The 26,302-nt window shown below is 39.6% G+C and overlaps 1 protein-coding gene across 3 annotated transcripts in view; it reads right to left on the reverse strand.

The window, feature by feature from the left end:
• The window catches only part of GPC6 (glypican 6), a 757,324-nt gene extending 748,314 nt beyond the window's left edge, over positions 1-9,010 (reverse strand). For all 3 annotated transcript variants that reach the window (XM_054070846.1, XM_054070836.1, XM_054070856.1), the window contains exon 1: positions 8,597-9,010. In XM_054070846.1, coding sequence (XP_053926821.1) covers positions 8,597-8,912 — 316 coding nt within the window. In that variant the 5' untranslated portion in view covers positions 8,913-9,010. The remainder of the gene's footprint in view (positions 1-8,596) is intronic.
• Between the last annotated feature and the right edge of the window lie 17,292 nt (positions 9,011-26,302).

A 26,302-nucleotide genomic window follows, 5' to 3' on the forward strand; every position in this document is an offset into this window, starting at 1 on the left:
GACAGCCAACTCCCATGAAATGAGGTGCAATGAAAATTGAAAAAAAAAGCTTTGAAGTCTGAACTAAATCCTTTTACATTTTTTTTTTATTTTTTTTTAGGTTTAAAGGAGGTATAAGTCAGAAACTCATAGGCTGCTCTCTCAGGTTATGTAGCACAGTTACATAAACTTATGATGAGAGACAGAACCATGATAAATCTGTGTTGTTCTCTCTGCAATGGTAGAATTACTTATTAGATACTGAGGCTGAATTATTGAGAACTGTCCACTTAGCAAAGCAACAAGCTCTGAAGGAACTGTTCAACAATGAAAATGCCAATACATTTTGATTATAACTTTTTCCATTCTGGAGCACGAGATCAGTCAGGCTGCCACAATCTGCTGGAGATGAGATGTTCAACCACTTATATGGTGAGAAAAAGCGAAATTGATGGACTGTATGGACAAAGACCAAGCGGGGCATAAAAAATAAAATAACAAAAAATAATTGGAGCATCTCTACTCCCTCTCTCCTTCTCTGCACTCTATTTATCTGAATCCTTGCAAGAAAACATGAAAGCACTTTTCCAGTCTTCTTTCCTTCTCCTAGACAGGTCTTTAACTCTGTTAAAGGTCTTAATACCTAGCACAATGAATGTGAAGTGACTCAAGCAATGACAGAAAGAAGTACTCCTATTTATTATCTCATTAATCTTCCAATAACGGTCCTTTCTCCAACAATTCATCTTACTCTATATTGTCTCACTGATTCTCTCAGTTAGGTTTTTGTTAGCCTCACTACCCCTGTCTAGAGTTGTGTACTTGGACTCCAAGACCACAGATTGCTACATCCACAAAAGACTATTAGAAACCAAAACACAGATCAACATGGCATCTTCTGGGAAAGATAAACCGTTGTTCTAGATTCAAATGCTGCAACTATAAACATCAACACTTTGTCCAAAATTTCACCTGTATTACTTGATTAATATCACCAGAAAAAAAAATGAAATTTTTAGTAGTACTAGTCTTTGAAAGTAGCTCAAAGACAAACATTTCCTGAGGTCAGAAAACAGAATCCTAAACAGAAAAGAACCTACAGGAGATGTACACAAACCTGACAGGAGCCTCCTTGTCCATGACCATCAAACAGCATGACTGGACTTCTAGTAGGATAAAGATCTCTTCTTCCCTGATGTTATGCTTCACTTCTTTAAAATTTTTTTCCATTTTAGAAAGTCATTTTGTTTTCCTACATTAATGACTGCTCATGGGCTCTCAAAGGAAAACTCAAAGGTCATAAAGGATACCGTAATTCAAAAGCAAACCACTGACATATGACATGAGAACTGCAGTACGGCATTCATAGACTGCATTTTGCCAGAACTTCTACATGCCTCCGTAGTTCTTACAACCACGGCAGTATCCACGTACATCCTTGTGCTGTACTATACTACTGTCTGATATCCACATGCACAACAGCTTCATCCCATGAGTTGACTTCACTCCAAGACAAACTCAGACAAAAGCCAGATGGGTCTCCCTGTAGTCTCTTGTATGTTAGAAAGTCGATATACAAGTCAGAAGGACATGGCCAAAAATAGCAGAGAAATATTTAATCCACCATCGCAGATATGGCAAGAGCTACAGCTACAGAGATGGATGAAGAATCTGTTTCTGGCAACAGAGTTCTAGCTTTTGACTCAGAGAGCAAGTTATATTACCTACTCCTTAGACAAGCATCAGGCTTGGACTAATTGGACTCCCCAAACTGTAGGAATAGCGTGGCTGATTTACCCTTTGACCTTTCTGACATATATGAACTGAGCCCTATGTAGTTTTTTACTGTGCATACGTTTTCACTCATGTGTGTTTGCACGCATGTTTTTCAGATGGGGCCTGTAAAACAACATTTCAACCGGGTTTGCAAATACATATCCTGGTAATGTGCAGCTTTGCTACTTCCTTCTGTGCTTAAATGTAAAAGACATGATTTCACCTCTGCATGCACATGCATGCACATGCATAGATACAACTGTGTTATACTGTAAGCATACCTAATTTAATGTAACAGCCCTACAAGGCACCTCTTAAAAGCAGTCGAGACTTCCACTTATTTCGGGAGATTTGCCCTGCTATTTTAAACCCAACAGGTCAGCGAACAGGTCCAAGGATCCATTGTCAGTCGAGCATCTGTAGAAATGCTTCTTTCAGGAGGGGAAAAAAAAACAACAAACCAGCTCCAGATGCTTGGTATCCTTTGCATCTGCTGCTCAGCTGGAGACACGGTTAAAAGGCCATTAGAAGCGCAAGGTGACAGACCTCGCAGGCGAGGCGAGTCAGAGAGCAATTTGCTATTTGCATTAGGAGTATCAGCCCTCGACTCTTCTTTTTGACGGAACGAAAGTGGCTCCTGTCCTAAATCCATTGATGCCAGGAAGGGGAGACGCAGTCTCCATCCCTGGACTGGCGCTGTGCTGCAGAGCCTCCTCCCGGGCACCTGAGTTTCTACAGCAAGCGGACAGGATGCGAACTTCCCCACCGCTATTAATAACTCCTGACTTTGCTCACCCGAGAGCTGCTCTGCGGGGCATAGTGGTAGGGCCTGAATTGCTGTTGCCCTGACAGGCAGTGGGAGCTCCCGTTCGGAGCTGCAACATCTGCCTTCAAATGCTGCATCTTCTGTGTTTTGTAATTGTTCAACAGAAAGAAGTACTACTGTTTCACTTTGCTGGAAGGAAAAGGTCACATTAGTGAAAGAAGCTCATTGGAGAGTGCTAGTAGTCTTTGTGACAGTCGCCTATAATGAGAGGTAAAAAAATTATTAAGGAAACTTATTTTTTGAATGCACGCAGAAGCTCTGGAGCAGTAAGTACTGAAGAAAGTAAACCGTAGTCTCAGTAGTTTTTAAGCTGGTTTTACATATAGAGGAATAAAGTACTAAGAATTTTACCAGACATATGTTTTCCTGCCATCTGCAACACATTTTAAATTGCTTTTGCATCTTGTAATGTATTCTTTCTGTTTAGCATAATAACTATTCTGCTTTTAAACACCAACCTTTATACGCTGTTCTTAGAAATTTGTGAGAAGTGTTAATTCTTTTACACTTACTTAAGCTGCTAAAATAATTATGCCTGGTAGTATGAACAGTCAAAACCACAGTATGAAGGTTCCCTTTCCAGGGATACAGCACCCATTAACCAGGTACAAAGGGGAGCACACAGTCGTAGTTCATTGAAAAAGTGATTTCATTTTGCTAGTAATGGGATTGCTGATACTTTGATACCATAATGGAGTTTTAAGCACCAAGCTTGTTATTTCAACTAGAAACTATAATGTAATTATGTATTTTTACTTTACCAAGCAGAAAGGAAGATTAGTATGCATAGTTTTCTTACATGTATCTTGGGGAATAAGACAGAGATCTCCAAGTGATACTGCAAGATGCTCAAGTCATTCAAAAGAAATGGCAGGTGGTAATTTTCAAGACAAATTACCCAGAAAAGCTTTTATTGTTGATCACTTGTTATAAGATTTGCCATTTGCAAGTAATTGTACATTCAGCTGAAACTGACCTTTTATGAGAGCCAAGTGGTAATATAAATGAAATGAATATATTCTTTATTGCAGTAATATAAAAAGAATCGCCTGAGCTTTTAACATAGTGCTTGACCTCTCTGGTGCCTGAACACCACCTAATCTCAGGAGTATTTCACAACAGCATATGATGAAATAAGTACTAATACATCATTAGAACAGTTTAACACATTAGCAATCAGAAGTGTAGAAAATATTATAGCTTTAGGTATGCTTTTTGATTATAAATCAGACTGACGACAGAAAGAAAAAAGATGATTAGAGTACAATACACTGAAATTCATCATTACACTAATTATTAAAGTGTTGCCCTTCCTATTTTAAAGTCCCTCTTTCAAAGATACTCTACCACAAAGTCACATCATGAAACTCCAGATGCTGAGGTTTAAAATTCTCTGTCAAAAATGAATTATTTATAAGCATTATAAGCATTATAAGCATTAAAAACACACGATTTCTCCTCAAAGGCCCTAATCTTACAAACAGCTCCTTTAGGTTTAGATGTGTATACATAAATTATACTCTTATTAAAGGCATCAGTCACATGCAAACCAATATATATGCACAAAAGTGATAGCACGGCCAGGTCTTAGAAAAGCTATACTTTCTCCTAGCTAAATGCACACGCCAGTTTATAAGTGTGCACCATGTACTCACAACAGGAAAAAGAGGGAGTCTGTACAGAGAGGTGACCAGCGACTCTCTGGATGGTGCCGTTACTGAAATCACAGAGGTGATGAGCAGCCACACACAAAGTGGAGGATACTACTACAACAACGCTAAAACAAGAAAAGTACAAAGCTTACATGAAATTCCACGCCTGTCTTCACTGTCATTACTGAGACCAGGAATGAATTAATCTTCAATGCCCCAATTCAGATTTCACAGATTTGCATTCATTATATTATTGATTTCAGTAAATCTATTCCTTTGTTTACATTCCTGAGACAACCACACAAGGTGCCTGTGAATCTTCATTTGTGAATCTCCTGATCTACGGGCACTTTTTTCACATGGATCTCAATGGCATCACTGGAGAAACAGTAAAAGAAGGCATTAATTAACAAGTGCTTTGATACAGACTCAGCCAGGAGGATTTTCCGCTGTTCTCCTGTCAATCTACCATTACATTTTAGAGCTACTTAAAGGAAAGCAAAATATTCAGCAAGAGTATCTTGGGAACATCTGACACGGACTAATAGCTCAATTGCATGAGTGACTACTGAGTTTATTTTTATTATTATTATTACCACTTTAGAGCTACAAGCAACTGTGTTATGTTTGCTAGCTTTCTTCAGTCAACGCCTCTGTATTATGCCAGTATGAAGCCCATTCATCAAAGCACAATTTCAAGTGACTCCTGACCTTCAAAATGAAGGGTTTGCTTCTCCTTTCATTTCAGTTACTTTTGCTATGGTGTTTCTGTATTGCCAGAACTTCACCTCGTTCATCATCTACACAGGAGAACAAAGCTCACTAACTTACACAGTATTTAGAATTCAGTATCTTTACAGTTGGATGTTTTACCAGAAAACTTCTAGTCCCTCTTTAAATACACTATTAATCAGCACCTAGGAAAAAAAAAAACAAACCAAAACAAACAAAAAACCCACCCTCAAACCCAAACAAAACCACAACCCACAAAAAAGAAAAAAAAAAAACAACCAAACACAACACACCCTTTACCTTTCAAAATCTCTAAATCAGCTGGAAGTGGAAAGGCACAAATGAGACACATCCGTTACTTGTAAACAGTCATTCGCTTACATTCAGAAAACTCTGAGGCAAAGACACATTCCACCTCTAAATCTAATATTTTCATGGCTTCCCCTAAGATTCTGTAAGTTATCGAAATCATGGTTGGAGTTAAACAAGTACTGCGAACAGATATGTGCTATAATTTTTTTCCTTTGTATTGACTTTTAAGTGAAAGATATTCCCATAGCAAAACATTTCCTGCAAATTCCTCAGGAGCTTCACTCAGTGCTCATGAATGCAGGGTCACAGCAGCATGAGCCTGACACTACTACTCTTTTTCACATGCAGGATACAGCCACTCTACGAGAGGGCAAATTTTACAAGGCTGGCTCAGCATACACAACAAGCTACTGCTACCCACCCTGCATGCGACTGATGCACAGAATCAAGCCCACAGCAGCATATTCTGTGTACTTTAGATTTTCTTCCTCCCCCCCAATCTCAGGCAAAGTTCCTTTACTGAGGACTTATCGTGACAACCTATGTTGGAAACCAACTTTATATGCTGTACTCGAATGTAGGTCACAGCACCACAATTTGGTGATCAGACAAGATGTCAGGCGCAGCAGGCTGATTACAAATAAGTACTATAAAACTGCATTGAACAGTTCAGCATTGTTGTAAAAGCATAGCAGACAACTGTGATCACATTATTACCAACCTCAACACATTTCACATGCAACAAAAGACTGTAGGAAAACCTTGCCCTACAGCGCAAAAATTGACAGGCTTTAAAACTCTCACTTCTATGTTTTCCATCCAAAACAATTCTACAAAAGTTAACTGACAAGTTTGGCTTTGCATCTCAATTCAACAGGGGGGTACCCCGTGTTTGTAGCTTCTCTAATTTTAATAGATTCCTCAGCTCTTTGCATCAGTACATACACACTTTCTATCAGTACATACGCACCACCTCTTCAGTTTATCAAGTTTCAACAGTCCTAGCTAGAAAATAGCTTTTAAACAAATGACAGATGAAAACATATGACTACTGTTAAATCAAAACACATAAACCATACTGTATAGTAGTTTTCCACTATATTTTCAAGCCATTGATGAAAAACCTTATGAAAACACGATTGTTCAGAAATATGACTCCCATTAAAGTTCTCTGAACTCTTTAAAACGTGATATATTTGACGGACTACACTTATTTCCTAACAGTAACAAATTGTCTCCTTAACTAAGTCCGTATGGTGGGAAAAAATAATGTAAAAAAAATCTTATTCTGAAATCTGTATGTTGATTGCTTTAATTAAACTTTCAATAAGGCTGCAAATACATAGCTTTCACATTAAGAAGAGCACATGCTGCATGAACAGTTACTACACAATCTCAGCACCGCACAAGCAGGGCATACTACAAAACACATCTTAAAGAGATCCTAGTCTTCCAACAACTGAGTCGCTTGAAGAGCCACACACAGAGAACTGCTCAAAAATTGATATACACTAACTAGCAACAAGGCAAATAAACCACAAAGAAAGCAAACAACTTGTAATAGGAAGCTCAGAAAAAAATAGCTCATCCTCATTTCTGCACAAATCATGTACTTCTTAAACTTAAAAGCAGATACTACTTATGAAGCTTAGCAGGAAGCTGAAGAGTAAGCTTGGATTCAACCACTATCAAATACTTGACTACCCTGAGTCTTTGTGTCCTGACACATGCTAGCAGAAAGTCGCAAATGTAGGGATTCCTTAAAAAAACGCATTTCAACTTTGCACCATGCATTCAAAAAATAAATAAGACCATAAAACTTCTCTGTGAGCTGAAAGCAACAAGTGTTTACCTGAAGTTACTATAAGAGTGAAATTCACTAGAAATTATTATTACTTTTTTAAATGGGACAGGGCATATCCCAACACCCTCTCTCAAAACAGATGGAGTTAACAGTATGCGAAGGGAAAGCATGACTGCACATTTAAAGTATCTGTGGCTCACGGGAGAGATTTGATGATTTGATGAGCAACCTAAAAAAAAAAAAAGAATTAAAAAAAGAGGAGAGAAAGACCAGAGCATTGGTGAGCCTTAGGAATGAAGGTGCCTGTGGAATAGTTAAGATTCATAGGCCCTTTACTCTCCCGCTTTGCCCTAAAGCACATCAGCGGGTCAGACCTATATGCCTGAAGGAACCAACGTGGCTATGCAGAGATCTGGTCTGTTCTGCACTGGCAACGTGGAACAATCTTCCCTCTATTTTTGTTAACTAAATCCTTGCTGTCCTGAGATTTCCCAGATTTATCATTCCTCATGTAAAGAGCTAGATACTGCACAGTGAAAGACTGTGGCTTTATTTCACCTCCAGGAAGATAAATCTACTGCTTCCAACTTTAAAAAGGGAGCAAACAAACCGAGGGGCATCAAATTCACTCTGCAAACAGTAGAACCCAACAGCGAAGTGCCTGTGGCACAGCAGAAATGTTTCTCGAGGACTCAAGCAGCCCAATTACCAAGCAGCCCAAGCTCGTGCCTTCCCATATCATTTCTCTCTTTTCATCGCGCTCGCTCGTTGCTAAAGGATTATGTACCCTGTACGTGTTTTTATTCATTCAGTCTCAAAGATGCAATATGGATAAGGGTGTAGGGAAAAGCTGGAAAATAAAATAAAAGAAAAAAAAAGAAAAAAAACAAAACACCAACCCCAGCACATTCGCAGACAGATTGAGATATAACCTGTTGTAGGCACGCTTCGGCAGAAGGAAGAGCTAAGTAACAGGCTGCCTGCTGTCCCCGGCGGCGGAGCGCATGTGCCGGGGGCGCCTCTCCCCAGCAGCCGGTGCCTCTGCCCGGCTCGGGGCTGCGCTGCGGGCTGGCCCCTCCGGGGGTCGCGGGGTCCGAGGGGATCCGGGGGAGCGAGGGGACACACGGGACTGCCTTCCTCGCCCTCCTCCTCCTCCTCCCTGTCCCCGCTGGCAGACGCCAAAGTTATTCCCCCCGCACAGGGCGGCAGCGCCGCCGCGGAGCCGCTCGCTGCCTCTCGCAGCCCCGCTGCAACTCTCAAGAAGTTTCAGCCGGAGAACGGAACCGCGGCTGAGGCTGCCCGAGCCCCCCTTTTTGTTTTTAGGAGGTTTTTTTTTGTTTCTTTTTAATCCCCCTCCTTACTTTTTATATCGATTTATTCATTTATTTACACACAGAAGCCCCCGGGCGCCACCCGGGCTGGCAGAGCCGCTACGCGCAGCCAACGCGGCGATTCAGGATGGGGAGCGCTCCGCACCCTCCTCCTCCCTCGCTCTGTTCCCCGCTATCCCCTTACCTGCGATCTCCTGGTAGGGCACGCTGGCCAGGCTGAAGCCCTTGGCGCTGTACGCCTGCCGCACCTCGCCGCAGCTCCGCGCTTTGCCTTCGCCCCCCGCCGCCGCCGCGGGCGGCAGCGACAGCAGCGGCGGCAGCAGCAGCAGCAGCAGCAGCCCCGGCATGGCGAGGCGCGCAGGTCCCGCGCTGCCGCCGCGCTGCCGCCGCGCCGCTGTCGCCGCGCCCCAAAGCTGCGGGGGGGGCGGCCCGGGAGCCCCCCGGTCGCCGAGGCAAACTTTTGCCAGGCGGGGGGGAGATGGGCGCGCACACGCACACATGCGCGCACGGTAGGGCGCAAGGAGAGCGGCAGCTTCGTCGTTGTCGTCGTCTCCCCCGGTTCGTTCTCCAAACGCAAAGCGCTCTCAGCCCCCGCCGGTAAAGAAAAAAAAAATCAATAAAAAATTAAAAAGAAAAAAAAAAGGAAGAAGAGGGTTAAAAATGTGGGTTGTGGAGATTGACACCGCAGGAGCGTTGGTGCGAGCGGAGTCCCGGGCAGCGCGATCCGCCGCGGAGCTGCGCCTGCCGCCTCTGCGAGGTGGTGGGAAAGCAGCCGGCGTGGGGATGGACTGGACAGCGGCTCTGTGCGTGCGTGTGTGTGTGTGTGTGTGGTGCGTGTGCTGCACTGGATGCGTGTGCTTGCATTTACGGGATCCGAGGGAACCTCTGCTCCGCGCAGCGCTTGGAGCAGCCTCCAGAGCCAGGCAGGAAGAAATCCTGGAGACAGCTACAGCCAGGGAGAGCCACACACGTACAAATACATATACACACACACACATGCAGGAACGTGCTACACATTGCATTGCCGAAATACGGGAGCGGAAAGCAAATCCTGGCGTGGATTGCTCTTTGCTGGCAGAAGGAAGGAAAAGCACCTACAGCCCCGAAAACTTCATCCTCACCACGAATCCAGCTGCTTCGAGCCCTCGAGTTACAAATAGCCCGCTAGAGAGAAGTCAAAAAAAGATCCTCTTCATTGGTATTGGTCTCTGTAATGTCAGATTTGGAGTGGGACCCATAAGTACATTTTTTCATTAATTGTTGTTTGTTGCACGCTTATACACCCAGGCTGAAGAGCTATGGCGATGATAAGTCCATCATCTAAAGGAGAGAGAAGGAAGAATGTTTCTGTGAATCAAACAGGGGAGAACGAGGAGCAAACAAGAAAGACTATCCTTGACCCAGGTAATTTGTGTCACCCTAGGAGAAGAGAGCAGGCGTCAAAACCATAAATTCCCTCCTGCAAAACGGCATCTGTAAAGAACTGAATGAGAGAAGTGAAGAAAATTCCCGCAAGGTCGATTCAGTCTCTGCTTAGGGAGTAAGAAAAATACTCTCTTCTTTAGCATTTGATAGTAAAATCCAAAGTTACAGTTTGAAAGGATTTATTGTTGTGCTTTTTATGGCTACTGTATCGAAGTGTGGTATTTTGTCAGAGGTATACAGACAAATATGTCAGACCCAGGATGAAGTGAAGGCCAACAGAAGAGATAAAAGAATATTGACGTAGAGACTGTCTTATCAGTGAGGAGCTGCAGAGCAACATCATGCCACTATCGTAGTTCAAGATGCATTCAAGTTAGACTGACATTATTAGATGCCAGTACTGCTGCAGTGTCAGGTAACTGCAGTGTCGGTCTTCAGTCTGGGCAAGTGTATGCAGCCAGGTCCTACTTGATGTCATGTGTTTCCCTACCCTATTTTCCCTCTTCCACATTGCCATTCCTTCTTCTTCTCTCCCCTTTTCCTGACCAGCTGAGTGATGATGCTCTGACACTGCTTGTGTACACAGCAGAGGAACAGCAATTGTGTGTGCAGCACTTGTCCTCCCTCTTCCTATCAAAGTTCCTATGTTTGCAGGGCCAGTGGAGACCAGAAAGGGGTGAGTAAGGAGTGGTTTTTATTAGAATCGAACAATCTGGTTAGAAAGATGGGATTAATACCTGTCCCTACAACCTCCCTCTAAGGTGTGATGTCTCTAGGGCACAGCTGCCACACTCCAGTGAGAGCAGGTTGGAAAGCAAGGGTTTGGGATGGAGGTTAACATAAAAGAAATTTACTTCAGATATACTTCCTTTCTTCCAGTCCATGAGACATTTAAAGCTCTGTGGATCTGCTAGCTCAGAAGGTTTAATTATATACCACAATCTTAGCAGTAATTAGGGATGGGGAGGAGGGGAGTTGGTAGATAGGTATTATAACAGTGTCACATGCTATCACTCAGCCTCAGCTCCTGGAGGACATGATGGAAGTCACTGGTTTAGCAATCCCCAAACAGAAAACTCCATGTGTTACCAGCCCAGTACAAATAATAAATTCTTAGTTCATGTTAGTGACATCATATTAATGAAAAGTTAGGCAAGGTCTTTATATTTATATTAGTTCTGGAATCCTCAATGTAAGAAGGATATGGAGCTGTTGGAACGGGTCCAGAGGAGAGCTACAAAGATGATCGGAGGGCTGGAGCACCTTCCTTATGAGGACAGGCTGAGAGAGTTGGGCTTGTTCAGCCTGGAGAAGAGAAGGCTCCTGGAGATCTTATAGTGACCTTCCAGTACCTGAAGGGACTACAGGAAAGCTGGAGAGGGGCTATTCATAAAGGCTGCGGGGATAGGAACGGGGTGGGGGGAAAATGGAGAGGGGCAGATTTAGACTGGACATGAGGAAGAATTTCTTCACTATGAGAATATGAGGCACTGGCACAGGTTGCCCAGGAAAGTTGTGGATGCCCCATCCCTGGAGGTGTTCAAGGCCAGGTTGGATGGTGCATTGGGCAGCCTGATCTAGTGGGATATTCCTGCCCATGGCAGCCCTAACTATTCTATGATTCTATGGTTCTATGATTCTATGATTCTATGATTCTATGTTTCTATGATTTATTATGTAGAAAAGTTCTGACAGATCATTTGTAAGATACATAGGATTAACTGCAAGATAGAATGAAGACAGTGCTACAAATGTTACAGATATCTCATTTCTTCAGGATTGCTCCAACTTTCCTCTGCATTGTGGTCAAAGTAGAGAAGCATCTTAGCGCATATCAAGCATGACAGACTCCCCCACAACCCAGTCTTCAACATTTCTGCAACCCACAGGAAATTTATTTGACACAAATTCAAAGATGCAGAAAGGAAAAGCAGCAAAGTGATTTAAAGTGCAAAAATCATTGTAAAATAGCAAAAGAGATTCTATGATTAACTCAGGAGTGCAGCTACATATTTTTTTTAGGAAAAGTGTAAATTTTCTAGGAAAAAGGGGGGATTATTCACCCCTGCATTTTTTCCAAATACAAGTTGAATTCACACCATTGGTAATGTGATAGCACTTTTATGTAAGGTGATGTTAGCTGTTATAACCTCTATATAGCATGGGAAACCTGCTATAGGAAAATCATGCTCACTTCCACCCCTAAACCTTGCCTGGCATGTGAATAGCCTAGACAAGTCGGTTGCATCATAGTCCCGCATGTTGAAGGGACATCATATTCTCCTAAAAGCTCGTGTTTAAACACAGATATTTTTACAGCTTCAACAAATCTACTCATCACATGGGAGAATTGTTGTGTGTTCTCAGTACACATGCAATTAATTTTGTACAAAGTGGAAGAGCTCCAAAGGAAGCTCAGATCAGAACTTGCTCTAAAACAGTGGCTTTAGTAGTCCCTTAGAAATGTAACACCTGCTTCCAGGCACATCATAGGCATGAGCTAAAAGCTCCCCTTTTTCAGGACCCACACTATTAGGCTATTTGAGATGGCCACACGTTTTTCAGCTATTTTACTTCATGAAAACTCAAACCTCGTGAAAAGTACCCCTTTAGTTTGTTTTTGCAGAAGGAGACACAAGCAACCACTGGTTGCTGAATAAGAAACAGATTAATGCATATAAGATGGTGAATAAAGTCCTCCATCCTCCTCCTTGACAAGATGATTAGTATTTTCCAGAGATGGACTTGAATCTTTGTTGCTGCATATTAGTGAATACTCAGACTTCTAAGTTGTTGGGTAGAAGGCTGGCTTTTCTTTCATTAGTAACAGGCAACAACACATTCTATTCATTTGCAGAAGCACCAAAATGAAGCATTTTATTTTAGTTAAATGGAACATTTTAATCACCAGGGAACATTTTTGCTTCTTTTGCATTTCTGTTGAAAGAAATAATAGCACTGAAAAAAATATTTTTAATATTTTTGGTTGCTTGGCAGTCAGACTGAAAATCAATTAGTTACCCTCTTAGAGAGGCCCCTCCGACAAACACGTTCAATGTAGTAATATAGGTGATTGCTTAAAATGAAGATTTTGCAGTGCATCTACATGTTGAGTTCACCACAACTGGGCTTTTTTTTTCCAAGGTATTCCAAATAGAAGGTGTTCATTCATATCAAGTTGTACTGGTTGATTTCTTGCAAACTTTTTACTAAGGCTGTGTCAAAAATGTTGAAGACAAAGGAATTTTAACTTTTGTTTCCAAATGCTTATATAAAAAGGGATTAAAAGTGATAATTCACACTCCATCATAATAAAAATATTAATGCAAAGTGGAGCAGCAGCCAGCATTAATTCCTCCAACCACTGGAACACTCTGCCCCCCATGGCTGAGACAGTTTTATTGTGTGCAGTAAAGGAGCTATGGAATCTCTAAATAAAAAGGACAAAAATAAATATTGAATTGTTGCATCATTTGCCAAGCAGCCATCGTCTCGAGCTCTAAAGAATTCAAGGATGTGATGGAAAAACACATGGTTGTGGATTTTAAACATAGTATGTAGTACATAGACGAGAGATTGAGATTGTGCAGGGAAGTTTTGGTAAGTTTTGGGGTTTTTTAAAATTACTTCTCTTTTGATACAGGCTAAACAATGTTACATTGAAAGATACACAGATTTATTATCAGGTGTTATCAAAAACCTCTCACTAATGTCATGGGTATTAAGGGGACTGCATAGGCAAAAGCATCTTTCATCTGAATTGACAATAAACCTTTGGCAAATGTCAAAATGCTCTATAACTCAACTTCACAAAAACAAGAAGCTGACTTCTAGATTCACCATTAAATCTGTGCTCCACAGATTTGCAGCTTTCACATAATGGATTTCTAGCAAGAAGGCTTCGTGGGCTGGAGCAGTAATCAGTGAGATTCTCCGACATCCAATAGAATTGCTGTTGGTGATATAGCTCTGATGTTTCAGTTGATTCTGCAGCGGGAGGACTGCTCCTGTACCACTAACCTCTGTCAGCACTACCACGCCCTGAAGCACCACAGAAGCTGTAGCTCTGTCTCTGGGGTCTGACAGGATCTTAACTTCATGCTACGGGGAGATCCATCCCCCTAAAGGTTTCCAATGTATTTTTTTAAAATAGAGAACATGTCCTTGATATTAAAGATGAGGTCACACACATTCCAGGCTGCACACCCCAACACGGAGTCTGTACATGCTGCTTTTTCTGTAAAACTGTCTGGACAAATATGAAGAAATCACATGAAGAAAATGTTCTTACCGTAGGTCTACAGTGTCTACTACAGGTAGACATGGTTCTTTAAAAGCCTAAGAGTAGTTAATTGTATAGTGGTGAGGTAACACTCTGGGATTGAAACAGCTATGAATTTGTCCCAGTGAAACATTCCAAAGATCATTTCAATGACGGCATACTTTGCAACAGCAAAAGGTCCCTTTTAACTGTTTTTTCATGTTGTGTTCAGAGTCTTAACAGAAAAACTTCCTCAACACAGCATAAATTGTTCTTCTTTATCACTCTATGCTAGAAGGGGGAACTTTTTTTTTTCATTACACTGTATGGCATTTGCTGCAAAATTAATGCAAAGCCCAGTTTTTTCCGAAAGGCAATCTCTAGAGGCACAGGTGTGAAGAACTCATCCTGCTCTTGATGTTGCACTCAGAAGTAGAATTGTCAACACAGCTGCTAGATAAGTCCTCTTAGTAAAGGTTTTCAGACTCTTGGCTGGGAAAACAGACCTGCTAAATATATAGAATAATGAAATACATCTAGCTTGCTTTCCTCTGAAAATTTTAGGGGACAGAAGGTAAAAAAAATGATCTAAGATTCCATATGCTCAGTTATGCATAATATAGGAGGCTTAGGCTCCTATAATAAAGGTTTAAAAGTGGTAATCAGTGATATCGTATTAATTATAAGCAGTATTTGGTTGCTCATGAAATCTGCAGACTATGCTATTTTTGGGCAAATAGCAGCATTTTATTTTAGCTGTTCTTTTTATGAAATCTTTTGTGAACAAATGCTAGAAGTTTATGCATAGCAGCTGAATGGGTAAGTCGAAATGCCTGGGCTTCACAGCAACAGGACGCGAAGGCTGGACAGAACCATTCCAGACAAAATCTTCGTTTTAGGTGAAGATTACAACAAACTGTCCAAGGCTGTTGTTCATAATAATAACTTTTTAAAACTATAATTTTCTATCTATCTCTTTATTTAATGTTGTGTCATTTAATCTGCCTATTTTTAATAAAAGCAATGGGCCACAATGGCACACTCTCTCTTAAAAAAAAAGCCCACGTCTTGTTTCCCTAGGAAAGGCCAGTTCCAAAAATAGGGGGAAAATGAAATGGTTTTTGACACTGTAACTTTTCACTACAATAAACAAAGAAAGCATCAGACTGATGTGCAGGTATATAGATGAATTCTGTTCTTATGGTCAATTTCACTGAAGTCTAAAACATTTTTAAAGCTTGAATAAATGGCAAAATTCCAAAATCCAACCATTTATATAGTCATGTAGATCTTACACTGACCAAGGGATGGAATTTTAACTGTTATGTACTGCTTCTTTGTGCTGTTATGATGCTTTTCTTCTAATTGACTGGTCTCTAGCTCAGGCCACATTTTGAGTTTATACTAGATCTTTCAAAAGGAAATACATTTTTTCATGAGGACACATATACACAAAATCCAGTTCATTTTCAAACACATACTTGTATGAATCTGCTTTTCTGTAGTTAATCCATGGATAAGATGCAACATCTGTTCTGATTCTCAAGTGTACAAGATTATCTTAGAGATTCCTAAGAATGGCTAAGCATCTTTTTATTGTTGTTTTCCTGCACCATCTTACTATTATTAGAAAGTAACAATTAAAACAAGAAAGCGCTTGTTATACAAAGTCAAAGAAAAATGTTAGTTACTAATATCTTTGAGAAATAGTATTTACTTTTAAACAAGCATATACCAGATACTAACAAGGTATATTGTACCAATACTGCAGATCTGAAAATATTCAATATGCAATAGATTATCACTAGAAAGACTAACTTTATTTAGATCATAGGCCTGAGTGATGCAAAAGCCAACAGATGTCCGTTGGCGACAATTTTTGCTCATATCTTATCAATTTGCAGAATCATAATTTTTCTCTTCAACTGAAATTTGAGGCAATGTTATGCAGTAGACAGAACATGAACGTTATTTTTGGTAGAAAACTACAGTATAATGTATGCATTAGAGCTGTGAATGTAAGGGTTATATTTTTTAAATTACGATTTCGGAGCAATGTATTTAAAAGTATATGATGTGTTCTTTGACAAAGATCAAAGGTCTTAATATAGTCGGTAAATTACAGCTATAATGATTACATTTTCAAAAGAAGTGATTTACTGGTTTATTTTTGTAACAAATGGGAGTCTAACGATTCGCATATTCAGTCTTATATATTCAGCAAAAATATGGGACTTCTTAGACTTGACTTTGAATGTGCATTATGATAATAGCTGAGATTTTACTGGAGAGTAAATTTTCTTTTAATTTCTTGGCATGCTGTCCTTGTCAGCTTTCTTGGGTGTTTTAGTTTTCTAAAACAAAATATCTTTCAGGAATATCAGTGAATAAGGTGGAGGAGGAGGTTGCAATGGTGCCTTCATTCCTGTGCACATGTACATGTACGTGAAGGCTGTGAGAAAAGAAAGGCCAGGTTCTTAGGTAAAGACAGCTGAGAAACCTCTTGTGAGGATTAAAGTAAAATACACCTCAGGCACAGTTATATAATTTTATTTTTCTTGGCACTTTTAACAGAAGGTCACGGCCTTCTTGTCACGGGGTTGTCATGGTATGCCTAATAATAAAACCAGAATATTGTATAGAATGTAAAGGAATGGATAATCTGGTCTCTTCACCATGGATGTTTTAAACAGATTTATGTGGGTTCCTGGAGAGATTAGACAAGTTAATGGAAAAGAATGAGCCCAGGTTTGCTAAATACACAGAGTCAACTTCTGTGTTAGGAATAACTTGAGCAACTTGTTGCTCAATTGTTGCTCAAGATGACAGATTATGTTGACAAATTTGTCCTTTTTTGTTCTTTCCATTGGCATGTTCTTTGGGCCACTGTTAGAGAAGTAACAACCTGCTAGGTCTACCCTTTGGCCAAAGCCAGTATGGCTGTCCATATGTTATAGTCTTAATTTTGTTTTGATCTATGTGCCTAGAACAGATGATAAACTAAATATAAAATAAATACTTATGTCTTTTGGTATGGAAAAAACATACTCTAAAGTGTGTTCAGTGAATTCTGACTTCCAGCAGGAAGCAGAGCAGACGCTTCCCAACAAATGAATGTACACACCTTGTAAATCCCTCATAAACCTCCAGTTCACCAACCACACCCTGCAAGTGTTACAGAGATTGTAAGAAACTTTTTTTTACCTCTCATGGTCAGGGCAGTTCATGGGAATTAACATATTCTACAAGATCACTGACTGAACAAATATACCATCTTCCTTCTAAAAGCATGTTCTGCTTCACAGGAAAGCAGAGTCCCTACCTCCTTTGCCTCCCTTCCAGGAGGTCACCCTGACTGACTACTGAGTGGTATTCCGTGGAAGGGAATTTATTTTCAGTCCCAGAAGTAGCTTCTAGTTTGATTCAACACAGCTCCTGTCCATTTGACCTTTAAATGGCATAACTACGAAGTTTTTATTAATATCACTGTGAAAGTCTTAGGTTTTGGTTTTTTTTTTTTTTTATCCTTAGGACACTAAATTCCACACACTTAATTGAATAAAAGAATCACTCCTCCTAGGGAAAGGAAAGCCCGCAGAACCTCTCTTCTATATTTACCCACCTAATTCAGATAAATACCTGGCTCCTATAGCCTTGTGTTCATGTTCAGCAAGCTACAAATATAAGCTTCGGGAGGAGAAAAAAGGTTTTTTTCATCAGAAGTTTACCTCACTTCCTTCAGAACACTTTTTGCGGATATTACAAAAGAAAAGACTGTATTCTTTTAACAATACTCATATTCAGGGATTTCTGTTGATTTTGTAATTTTTTTACAGAAAAATCAGATATGGGTGTTGATCTAACCTTATTCAGTTCTTTGTTGGTCAATTTAGTGGCAGCTATTTTTTTTTCTGTACCGCTCCAGTACTGCTTTGTAGTTCCAGGCATTACCTTTAACTCTTCTGTCAAAGTTAGGTATCATATTCAGCCGCCCTCCAATCTTCAGAGAGTAGCTGGCTCTAATTATAAAATGTGTATTTCTTATGTAGCTCAGATGCTTTATTTTTATTTCCAGGTTGACAGGTTTTAGGAGAATGCCTCTTTCTCTGGAGATTATTTTCATTACCCCCACATGAACCCTTCATCAAGATACTTCAGTGTATCTTCCTTTGATACATTTTTGCTCTGTCAGCAAAATTATCATGAGTGTAATGGTATCACCATCTTTTTTTTTTTTCCAAAATTCAGTCTTAATGTTAGGATTTCAAAAAAAGTGCTGGGAGTGGGAAAGGCAGGAATTTATTGGAAGAAAGCAAGAGGAAAAATAAGCAGGACACTTTTTTTTTTTCCTACTGCAAGTACTTCTTTGCAGTTTCCTCTGCAGCAACCGCAAAGCTGTGACCCTTAAAAATAAATCAGTTCCAAAGCAGATAAAACACAGCAGAGAAACTGTGGGAACCCAGGAGATAAAGGTGTGCATATTTGTCTGGCATCCAGCAGTCTTACCTGCTCCTTGTGCATGGCTTGTTCCCCAGTGATACCTAAAAAACATATGACCCCACGGGCATGTAATGCAGCATGGCAGGTGGCCAGCTGCCTCCAGGCAGCCTTTGATAGACCATTTGCCTAACCTGACAAGCTGCAGATAATTGACTAAAACATTTCTGTTATCTGATAAAGTCTTAGAGTGGTGTCTTTGTGAAGGCAGCATTCCCTAGAGGAGAGAAGGTGCTGAGGTAAGAAAGAGTCTGGAAATCAGTGGCTGGGGAATCAGTTTCAGCCTCAAATCTTTGAAGATAAGTTTCTCTGCAGAGTCAGGATATCAAGTCAGGTATCAATTCCAAACAGAAGAAATGTAAAAGACATTTTTCTGTGTTATCTGTGATTCCAGTGGGAGTTTTGTAAACGAAGATCGCTGAATATGCAGAAGGTCATTTATAAGCCCATTTCTACTGTTCTCTGTGCTTACTATAAAAAAACTTGGAATTCTTACAGATTACTATCACTATTTTCAAACCAGATGACTTCCTAAGGTCCCTTCTAACATAAGTTGTTCTATGACTCTATGACCTCAGCGTAGTATGCTGATTTTTGGGTGGGCAATGAAGTTATTCCAGGAAGAAGCAAAAAAAACCTCTGAAAAGAACTTGGTGCCATGCTCCATCTTTATGGTTCTGTAGAACAGATGCCAACTATAGGGGTCGTGAATATGCCTCTATTGACAGCAACAACTTATTTCTTGCTGCTTGTTGAAATGGAACGATGAGGCTGGCTTGAGAAACTGGGATGTCCTTCTTTGAGACTGCGCAGAGCAGCAACTCTGCAATATCTATGCTTAGAATGCAATCTTCTGTACTTTTTTCTTCCTGAATATTTTAATTAGCTCCTGTTGTCTTTCAGTTCATGTGGAGTGACTGGACTCAGCTCACAAATAAGCATTAGCTCATGCCCTTCCTATGTTTCTTTAATAAGCACATCCTTCTGTCTCGCTAAAATGGCTTCCTGCTGCTTGATTTCAAGCTAAAACATATATAAATCCTGTCACAATAAATATTTACAGAAAACTCATGTAACAAAACTCACAATTCTTAAAGTGCCTTTGGAGACCTTCTTTAAAACCACAGGGATCTTAATGTCAGTTTAAGGGTATCTTGGTATGTTGGCACATACACTATGCAGATCCTTTTGTAGATATGATTTCCTTTTTACCAGGGAAGAGCTACAAAACACTATATGGTTGCTTTTCCTACAAATTGTACTGAAATTTTTAAGTGCAAACCTCAAAAATCTAACAAAGCTCTTCCAAAAGCCATAAGTTGTTTGTTTTTTTTTTAAAAAAATATGTATTAAACTACTCTGATCTCAGTGTGATTATTATAATTGATTTCTTCATACGTACCAGCCCTGCATGTAGCTTACTATATGTATGCAGATTGCATATGTTTAAATGGGTAGGCTAAATGTTGTACAGCCTGTCTAGCTGTGTGCAGTAGACTGCATTTAGACATGCATAGGCTATCCACGTGCAGAGTCCTTTTGTCTGGATTTCAGGTTAGATTTACTGGAGTCTTGTGACTCTAGCTGCTGAAAAATTTCAAATCAATACCCAGAATAAACAACTCAGGTAACTGATAATACAAAACCAGATTGTCAAATAATAGATAGCAGCAACTAGAACAATGGCCAGATATAAAATGGGCTAATGCACCTTATATAATTAACCAGACCGTAGAATAAAACATACGAAAAAAAAAAAAGGTGAAGGAAAATCAAAAAAAGCTATTGCTTTGGATAGAATTTACCCTTTCAATAAGTCTGTGCGTTCTTTCACATTATTTAAGATCAGTGTTGCAAATGAGTCCAAAAGGCAGCCTTTGTTTCGTGTAAGGAGGAAGAGTTGTGTCCTGAGTACCCAGTGCTGCAGCCCAGGAGCTTTGAGGAGCCCCAGAATTTATGTTAGTCCATGTCCTAGTGATTCCTCTCTGTGTATCTACCCAAGGACTTAATCTGCATGCGAGCCTAAAACTTCATACAATCTTGTCAGAGAAGTTTGAGGCAGAGCTTTGCTGCATCATATCTGTAATCTACAAGTCTGAACATCACTTGAATACTAAAGTACACACATCTTGCAAAAATGCAAGGATTAAGCAGGAGACTGAATAATTTAAGTCTTAACGCAGGGGACACGTAAGGCACATGCAAATATTTAGCTGAAGAGCACATTTCCATATCCCATATGCAATCTGTTCATCACATGATATTCTCATTTTTGTCAGTTTGTAATAAAGTTACACTGGCATTTTGAAATACAGTGTGATTACCAGAGTGAAAGAGAGCAGGATGAGTACCATGCAGTGCACATTTTCTGCTGTGGTGAATAAGAAAGATTTCACTCACTAAATCCATTGTCATCTTGAATTCAACCCTGAAATACCTTTGCAAATCTTCTAGAAATATGTTTATCTGCTCTCAGAAAAATGGCAGATCATCTGAATTTGAAAACCACAACTTCATATTTTTCAAAGTATTTCTGGAAGCAAGCACTGATAACACAAGAAAGAAATCTACTTTGCTCTTGCAGAGACAGTGTAAGATTTTTGAACGTAAAAATAGGATATTGTTTTAAAGATAATTAATGACAAGATATTGAATACTGCAAATAGGCATATGTGTCTCTATAGAAGTTGTGCTCTTCCCCAAGAAGTTTATGCTCCAGTTGCTAGCTTAAGTTTATCAACAAGAAATTTGTTTTGGAAAATAATGACAGTTTATCATGAATTTATGGGACAGTAGACATATTTATCATACTTTTATTCTATTTGATAAAAAAATGAAGAAAACATTGCATCTGTTCCCTGATTATCAAAAGCAATGGTGTCATTCCTTGCTTTGAAAGGAGATTTGAACAATAAACTTACTTCTTTAAAATGATGCTTTACGTTTAGATTTTTCAGACATATTCTCTATATGATGCACATATAGATTGGATTATGACGTGAGTTTCAGCATTTGTTACATTGAGAGATTTATTACTAAATTAATGGCTAAGAAAGAAGTCAAACTTCAGACAAACACCTCTTGTTCCTCCCTCTTCCCCCCAAGATCCTTGATGGTTGGATATAACTCCCACAGAAATAAACAAAAGAATTCTAATACAAAACCTCATTTATCATATTTAATATTTGGGGCGTTTGATTTTTGTTGTTGTTATTTGGCTTTTGGGTTTCTTCCCTCTGAGTATTACAAAAAAAAATGAAGAGGGAAAAGAGGAATCTGGGCTTAAGAACATTAATTGGCATAAGGGAATTGGATTGTGGTTTTCTGAAAAATTTATATGCTGTAACATTTAGCATAAAAATAATTTTATGTATTTATTGGAAAGCAAAACAAATCTATGATTCTTTCATTAAATGAGCATATTTGATCACTTTCTAGAAATGCTTTAAGTTATTTGGCCACCTGAAATGTTAAGTTACAATAAAATTATAATGATGAATGATGCAAACTTCAATTTAGTGTACATAAATGATTATCTACTAAATAATCTCATAGGAAGGGACAAAAGAAATAATTAAATTAAAAAAAAACTAGATCACGTAAATAAACATAAGGCTTAAGAAATATCTGAGAGGAACTTCTTCTGTGCTTTTTAGCTTGAAAATGTATATTAATAATTGGCCACTCAATTCTGCTGGATTGTGTTACATGTGAAGAGGATAACAACATGAAGTCTTGATGGGAAATAATCACCTGATTTTATCAATAGGCTTTTAATTCCCATCTATATTTCTTCATCTATCTGCGACTTCATTGTTTACTTATCTGTTCATTGCAGTCTGTGATACAGCTAGAAAAGGTGACCAGTGTTAATCAGACACTACCTCTTCTGACAGTGATCACTGTAAAAATGTTCTCAGTGTAAAATGACCATCAGACTTGTACCAGAGACATTTATGGAGGTATAAGTTTAGTAGTAGGCGAAATGTTCTGAACCTAGTAAATCTGGGCCGAAGTATTAGCACCTCAGAATTTTACAAGACAGTTACTTTCCAAAGGAAATAAAGTATTTAAGCTCTGCAGAGGAGGGTGATGTTTACAAAGTCTCTAAACAGAAAGAGCAGTGATCTTAGCTTAAACGATTGTTAACAAAACATTAGTGACCTATTAAGTGACCCCATACAGTTCCGCTTTCCCTTATCTGTTTAGCTACTAAACACATCTTAATCTCCAAAAGGGCAAATCCAGAATGTTAGTGATTGTAGTTGATGAGTGAAACCAGATATTTTCAGCCAGCAGATCCCACAAAATACAAAATTGAAACAAGCTTCAACCTGCAAGGCTTCAGTTGTCCTATCTGCTACTTTGGGAAAGAGAAGACTGCATTTAACATGTGGAACTAATATTCCTCCTGAGGTTCACCACTCATTATATTAGTGTTTTATCCTTTCTGATTTTCCTTTATAAAATATCCTGTGAATGCCACAAATTATGAAGTGCTGAACACATCAATACAAATTTTATCCACATAAACTTAAAAAAACAAAGATAGCTACCCTTTTTAGGAAGAAAAAAAACCTTATAAAAGAAGTTTGAATTTACTAAAGAAACTTTTTCTCACTAAGGACTACGCTGATGGAATGAAATGTTGACAGAGTAATAAGAATATTCATTTTAATAACAATTTAAAATATATAGAATGAATATTCACAGTAAGCAATCAAAACCTTAGCTAACAGGAGGAAAATAGGAAAAAGAATATTACACAACAATAATACTATACAGGATGAATAAATCCTTTTTTTTTTTTCACTAGAGTTTTAGAGAAAACAAGAAAGGAAATAATCTTCTTTGGAAAAAAGTGGTTAAAGTAGATGTTCTTTTGATTCAGATTTTGGTATCCCTACAATAGAAATGTTCCTGTAACGCATTCACTGCTAAAATATATTTTTATCATTTCAATCTCTCTGTGAACTCTGAGCAAAAACATTCTGTGGGTGGTAGAATAATGCCGTTTGAGTCACAGCATAATTCTCCAGATGCTGGAAAAGGACAGAATTTTACCAACAATATTTACCTATTTAAAGAAGCCAACAAAAGTATTACTTAATCATCTCAGCTTTGGTACTTATCTGAGCTGGTTTAATGTACTGAATCCTAGCTTACAAACCATTTAGAATTCCAACATAGGAACAAGTTTCAAAGATTCCATCCCATCTCTGTGATAGTGGAGATATAGTATGTAAATTTTGCAGTGGCATCACTCTTCTTGCTTTCAGCACTGTTCAAAAGTCGTCTAAGTTGTCCCAGAAAAAAAGCAGAGAACAGGAAATGAAGAAGATTCTAAAAGCATAAATTAACCTTCCTGTTTTCAGGAAAATCATTCCTTATCCTTCATTTCAACAAACCCTACATTTGCTACACTATGCCTGCTCTCTTGTGCATACTTAATTTTATTGGATTGAAAAAATTCCAAACCCTTAGACATTACGTATAAAGGAAATGGAAATATACTCAAAGTATGTTAGCACAAGTCTTGAGGCCCCTTTTCATAAAATGAGTAGACTTTAGTAGAACTGCGAGACTTTAAATGATGGTAACAACTTTTGTGTTTTCTCACCATGCAGAGTAATTTACTACAGTGCTTGACCCAGTCATTTACAAACATATCTTATGCAATGAAACTGTTATTGCAATAAGTTACCCTTACTGGGACACCATCTGCAATTCTGACATTCACCCATCAGGATTCCTATTGAATCATTAAAGGATTAGAGGACACATGAAAAAAAAATCCCTCTTGTACTAGTCAATATTAGATTTTAGAAACTCCATTTCTTCAGTTTACCTAAGAGAAAATTAAGAGATTTTTGGATTACAGTCTACCTATACCCATACAGGAAAAGATTTCAAATTGATTGCTTAAAGACTCAAAAACATTACAGGTGCAATGCTTGAGATCTGGAGGTGGACAAATCTGAAACAGAGAGCATAGTTTTTTTGTATATGATGAGGTAATTTAGTCCTCGGAAATTTACACTGGGAAGTGGTCAATTCCTTATAACTTGAAAATCTTTAAATCAGTTGTATATATCGAAAACCAAGATGGAAGTTGTAGATTGGATACAGAGATTATTAAGTGGGCTCTTATGCAGTTGTGAGGTTAAGCCAGGGTTAGGGGCTTCCACAACTTCCCTGGGCAACTTGTTCCAGCACCTCACCAAATGGAAAATGACACAAGCTTTGACTGTACTTTGGGAAAAGAAGTTGTGACAAGCCAACAGCACAAGAGCAAGGAAAAGTGCTGTTAAGATAGTAGAGGGTGGGGCTGCATCTCATTTTTCTGTCCAGGAAATGCTGGATGAAATTGTAAGCGCATGCACACACACCACTGCAGTGGATGCATCGTAGTTTATGTAGGCTGGATTTCCACATGTAGCCGGCAAGCTGCCCTGGGTCTTCTTTTGTCTCCAAGTGCCAAGTAGAAGGAAAATATGATAGACAGTAGCCATTATAATGGGAGAGGGGATAATTCTTTCTACGCAAAACTCTGTAACATGCATTACACTCTCCTGCCCTGGGAGGTCTGGTAAAGGGAGTGTGCTCCTGACATATATGCCCTACCTTGCTAACCTGTTCCCCACAGGACCGTCACACAGACAGAATGACCAGGTTAGAAAAGACCTCTAGGGTCATCGAGTCCAACCATTCCTATCAACCACTAAACCATGCCCCTGAGCATCCCATCCACCCATCTTTTAACTACCTCCAGGGATGGTAACTCCACCACCTCCCTGGACAGCCTGTGCCAGTGCCCAAGGACCCTTTCTGTGAAAAATTTTTTTCTGATGTCCAGCCTGAACTTCCCCTGACACTGCCTGAGGCCATTCCCCCTTGTCCTGTCCCCTGTCACTTGGGAGAAGAGGCCAGCTCCCTCCTCTCCACAACCTCTTTTCAGGTAGTTGTAGAGAGCAATGAGGTCTCCCCTCAGCCTCCTCTTCTCCAGCCTAAACAACCCCAGTTCCCGCAGCCGCTCCTCGTAAGACTTGTTCTCCAGCCCCCTCACCAGCTTTGTTGCTCTTCTCTGGACACACTCCAGAGCCTCAACATCCTTCTTGGAGCGAGAGGCCCAGGACTGAATGCAGTATTCGAGATGCAGTCTCATCAGTGCCGAGTACAGGAGCAGAATAACCTCCCTGGACCTGCTGGTCACGCCATTTCTGATACAAGCCAAGATGCCATTGGCTTTCTTGGCCACCTGGGCACACTGCTGGCTCATGTTCAGTCGGCTGTCAACCATTACCCCCGGGTCCTTCACCTCCGGGCAGCTTTCCAGACACTCTTCCCCAGTCCGTAGCACTGCATAGGGTTGTTGTGCCCCAAGTGCAGGACCCGGCATCTGTCCCTGTTGTAACCTCTGTGATGCAACTTGCACTATCGGATTGGATTAATGGCCCACATATTAATGTACTAACCTCTTCATAGTTAAAGATAATAGGTTAAAAGAGCAAGTACTTATCATTTACAAAACAGATTTTATCAGATTAAATGGTTCATGAAATATTATCCAGTAGCTGAACAGAAATGTGATAATCAGTGCATTCAAAATTTTTAGGAAATATTTTTTAGAGTGACTAATAATCCTAAATCAGAAAACATTTTCCCCACCAATATATTTCTCATTATCCTACACAGTGCCACTTCCTT

This window comes from Cuculus canorus, chromosome 1, assembly GCF_017976375.1.
Source record: "Cuculus canorus isolate bCucCan1 chromosome 1, bCucCan1.pri, whole genome shotgun sequence".
Taxonomy (NCBI): Eukaryota; Metazoa; Chordata; class Aves; order Cuculiformes; family Cuculidae; genus Cuculus; species Cuculus canorus.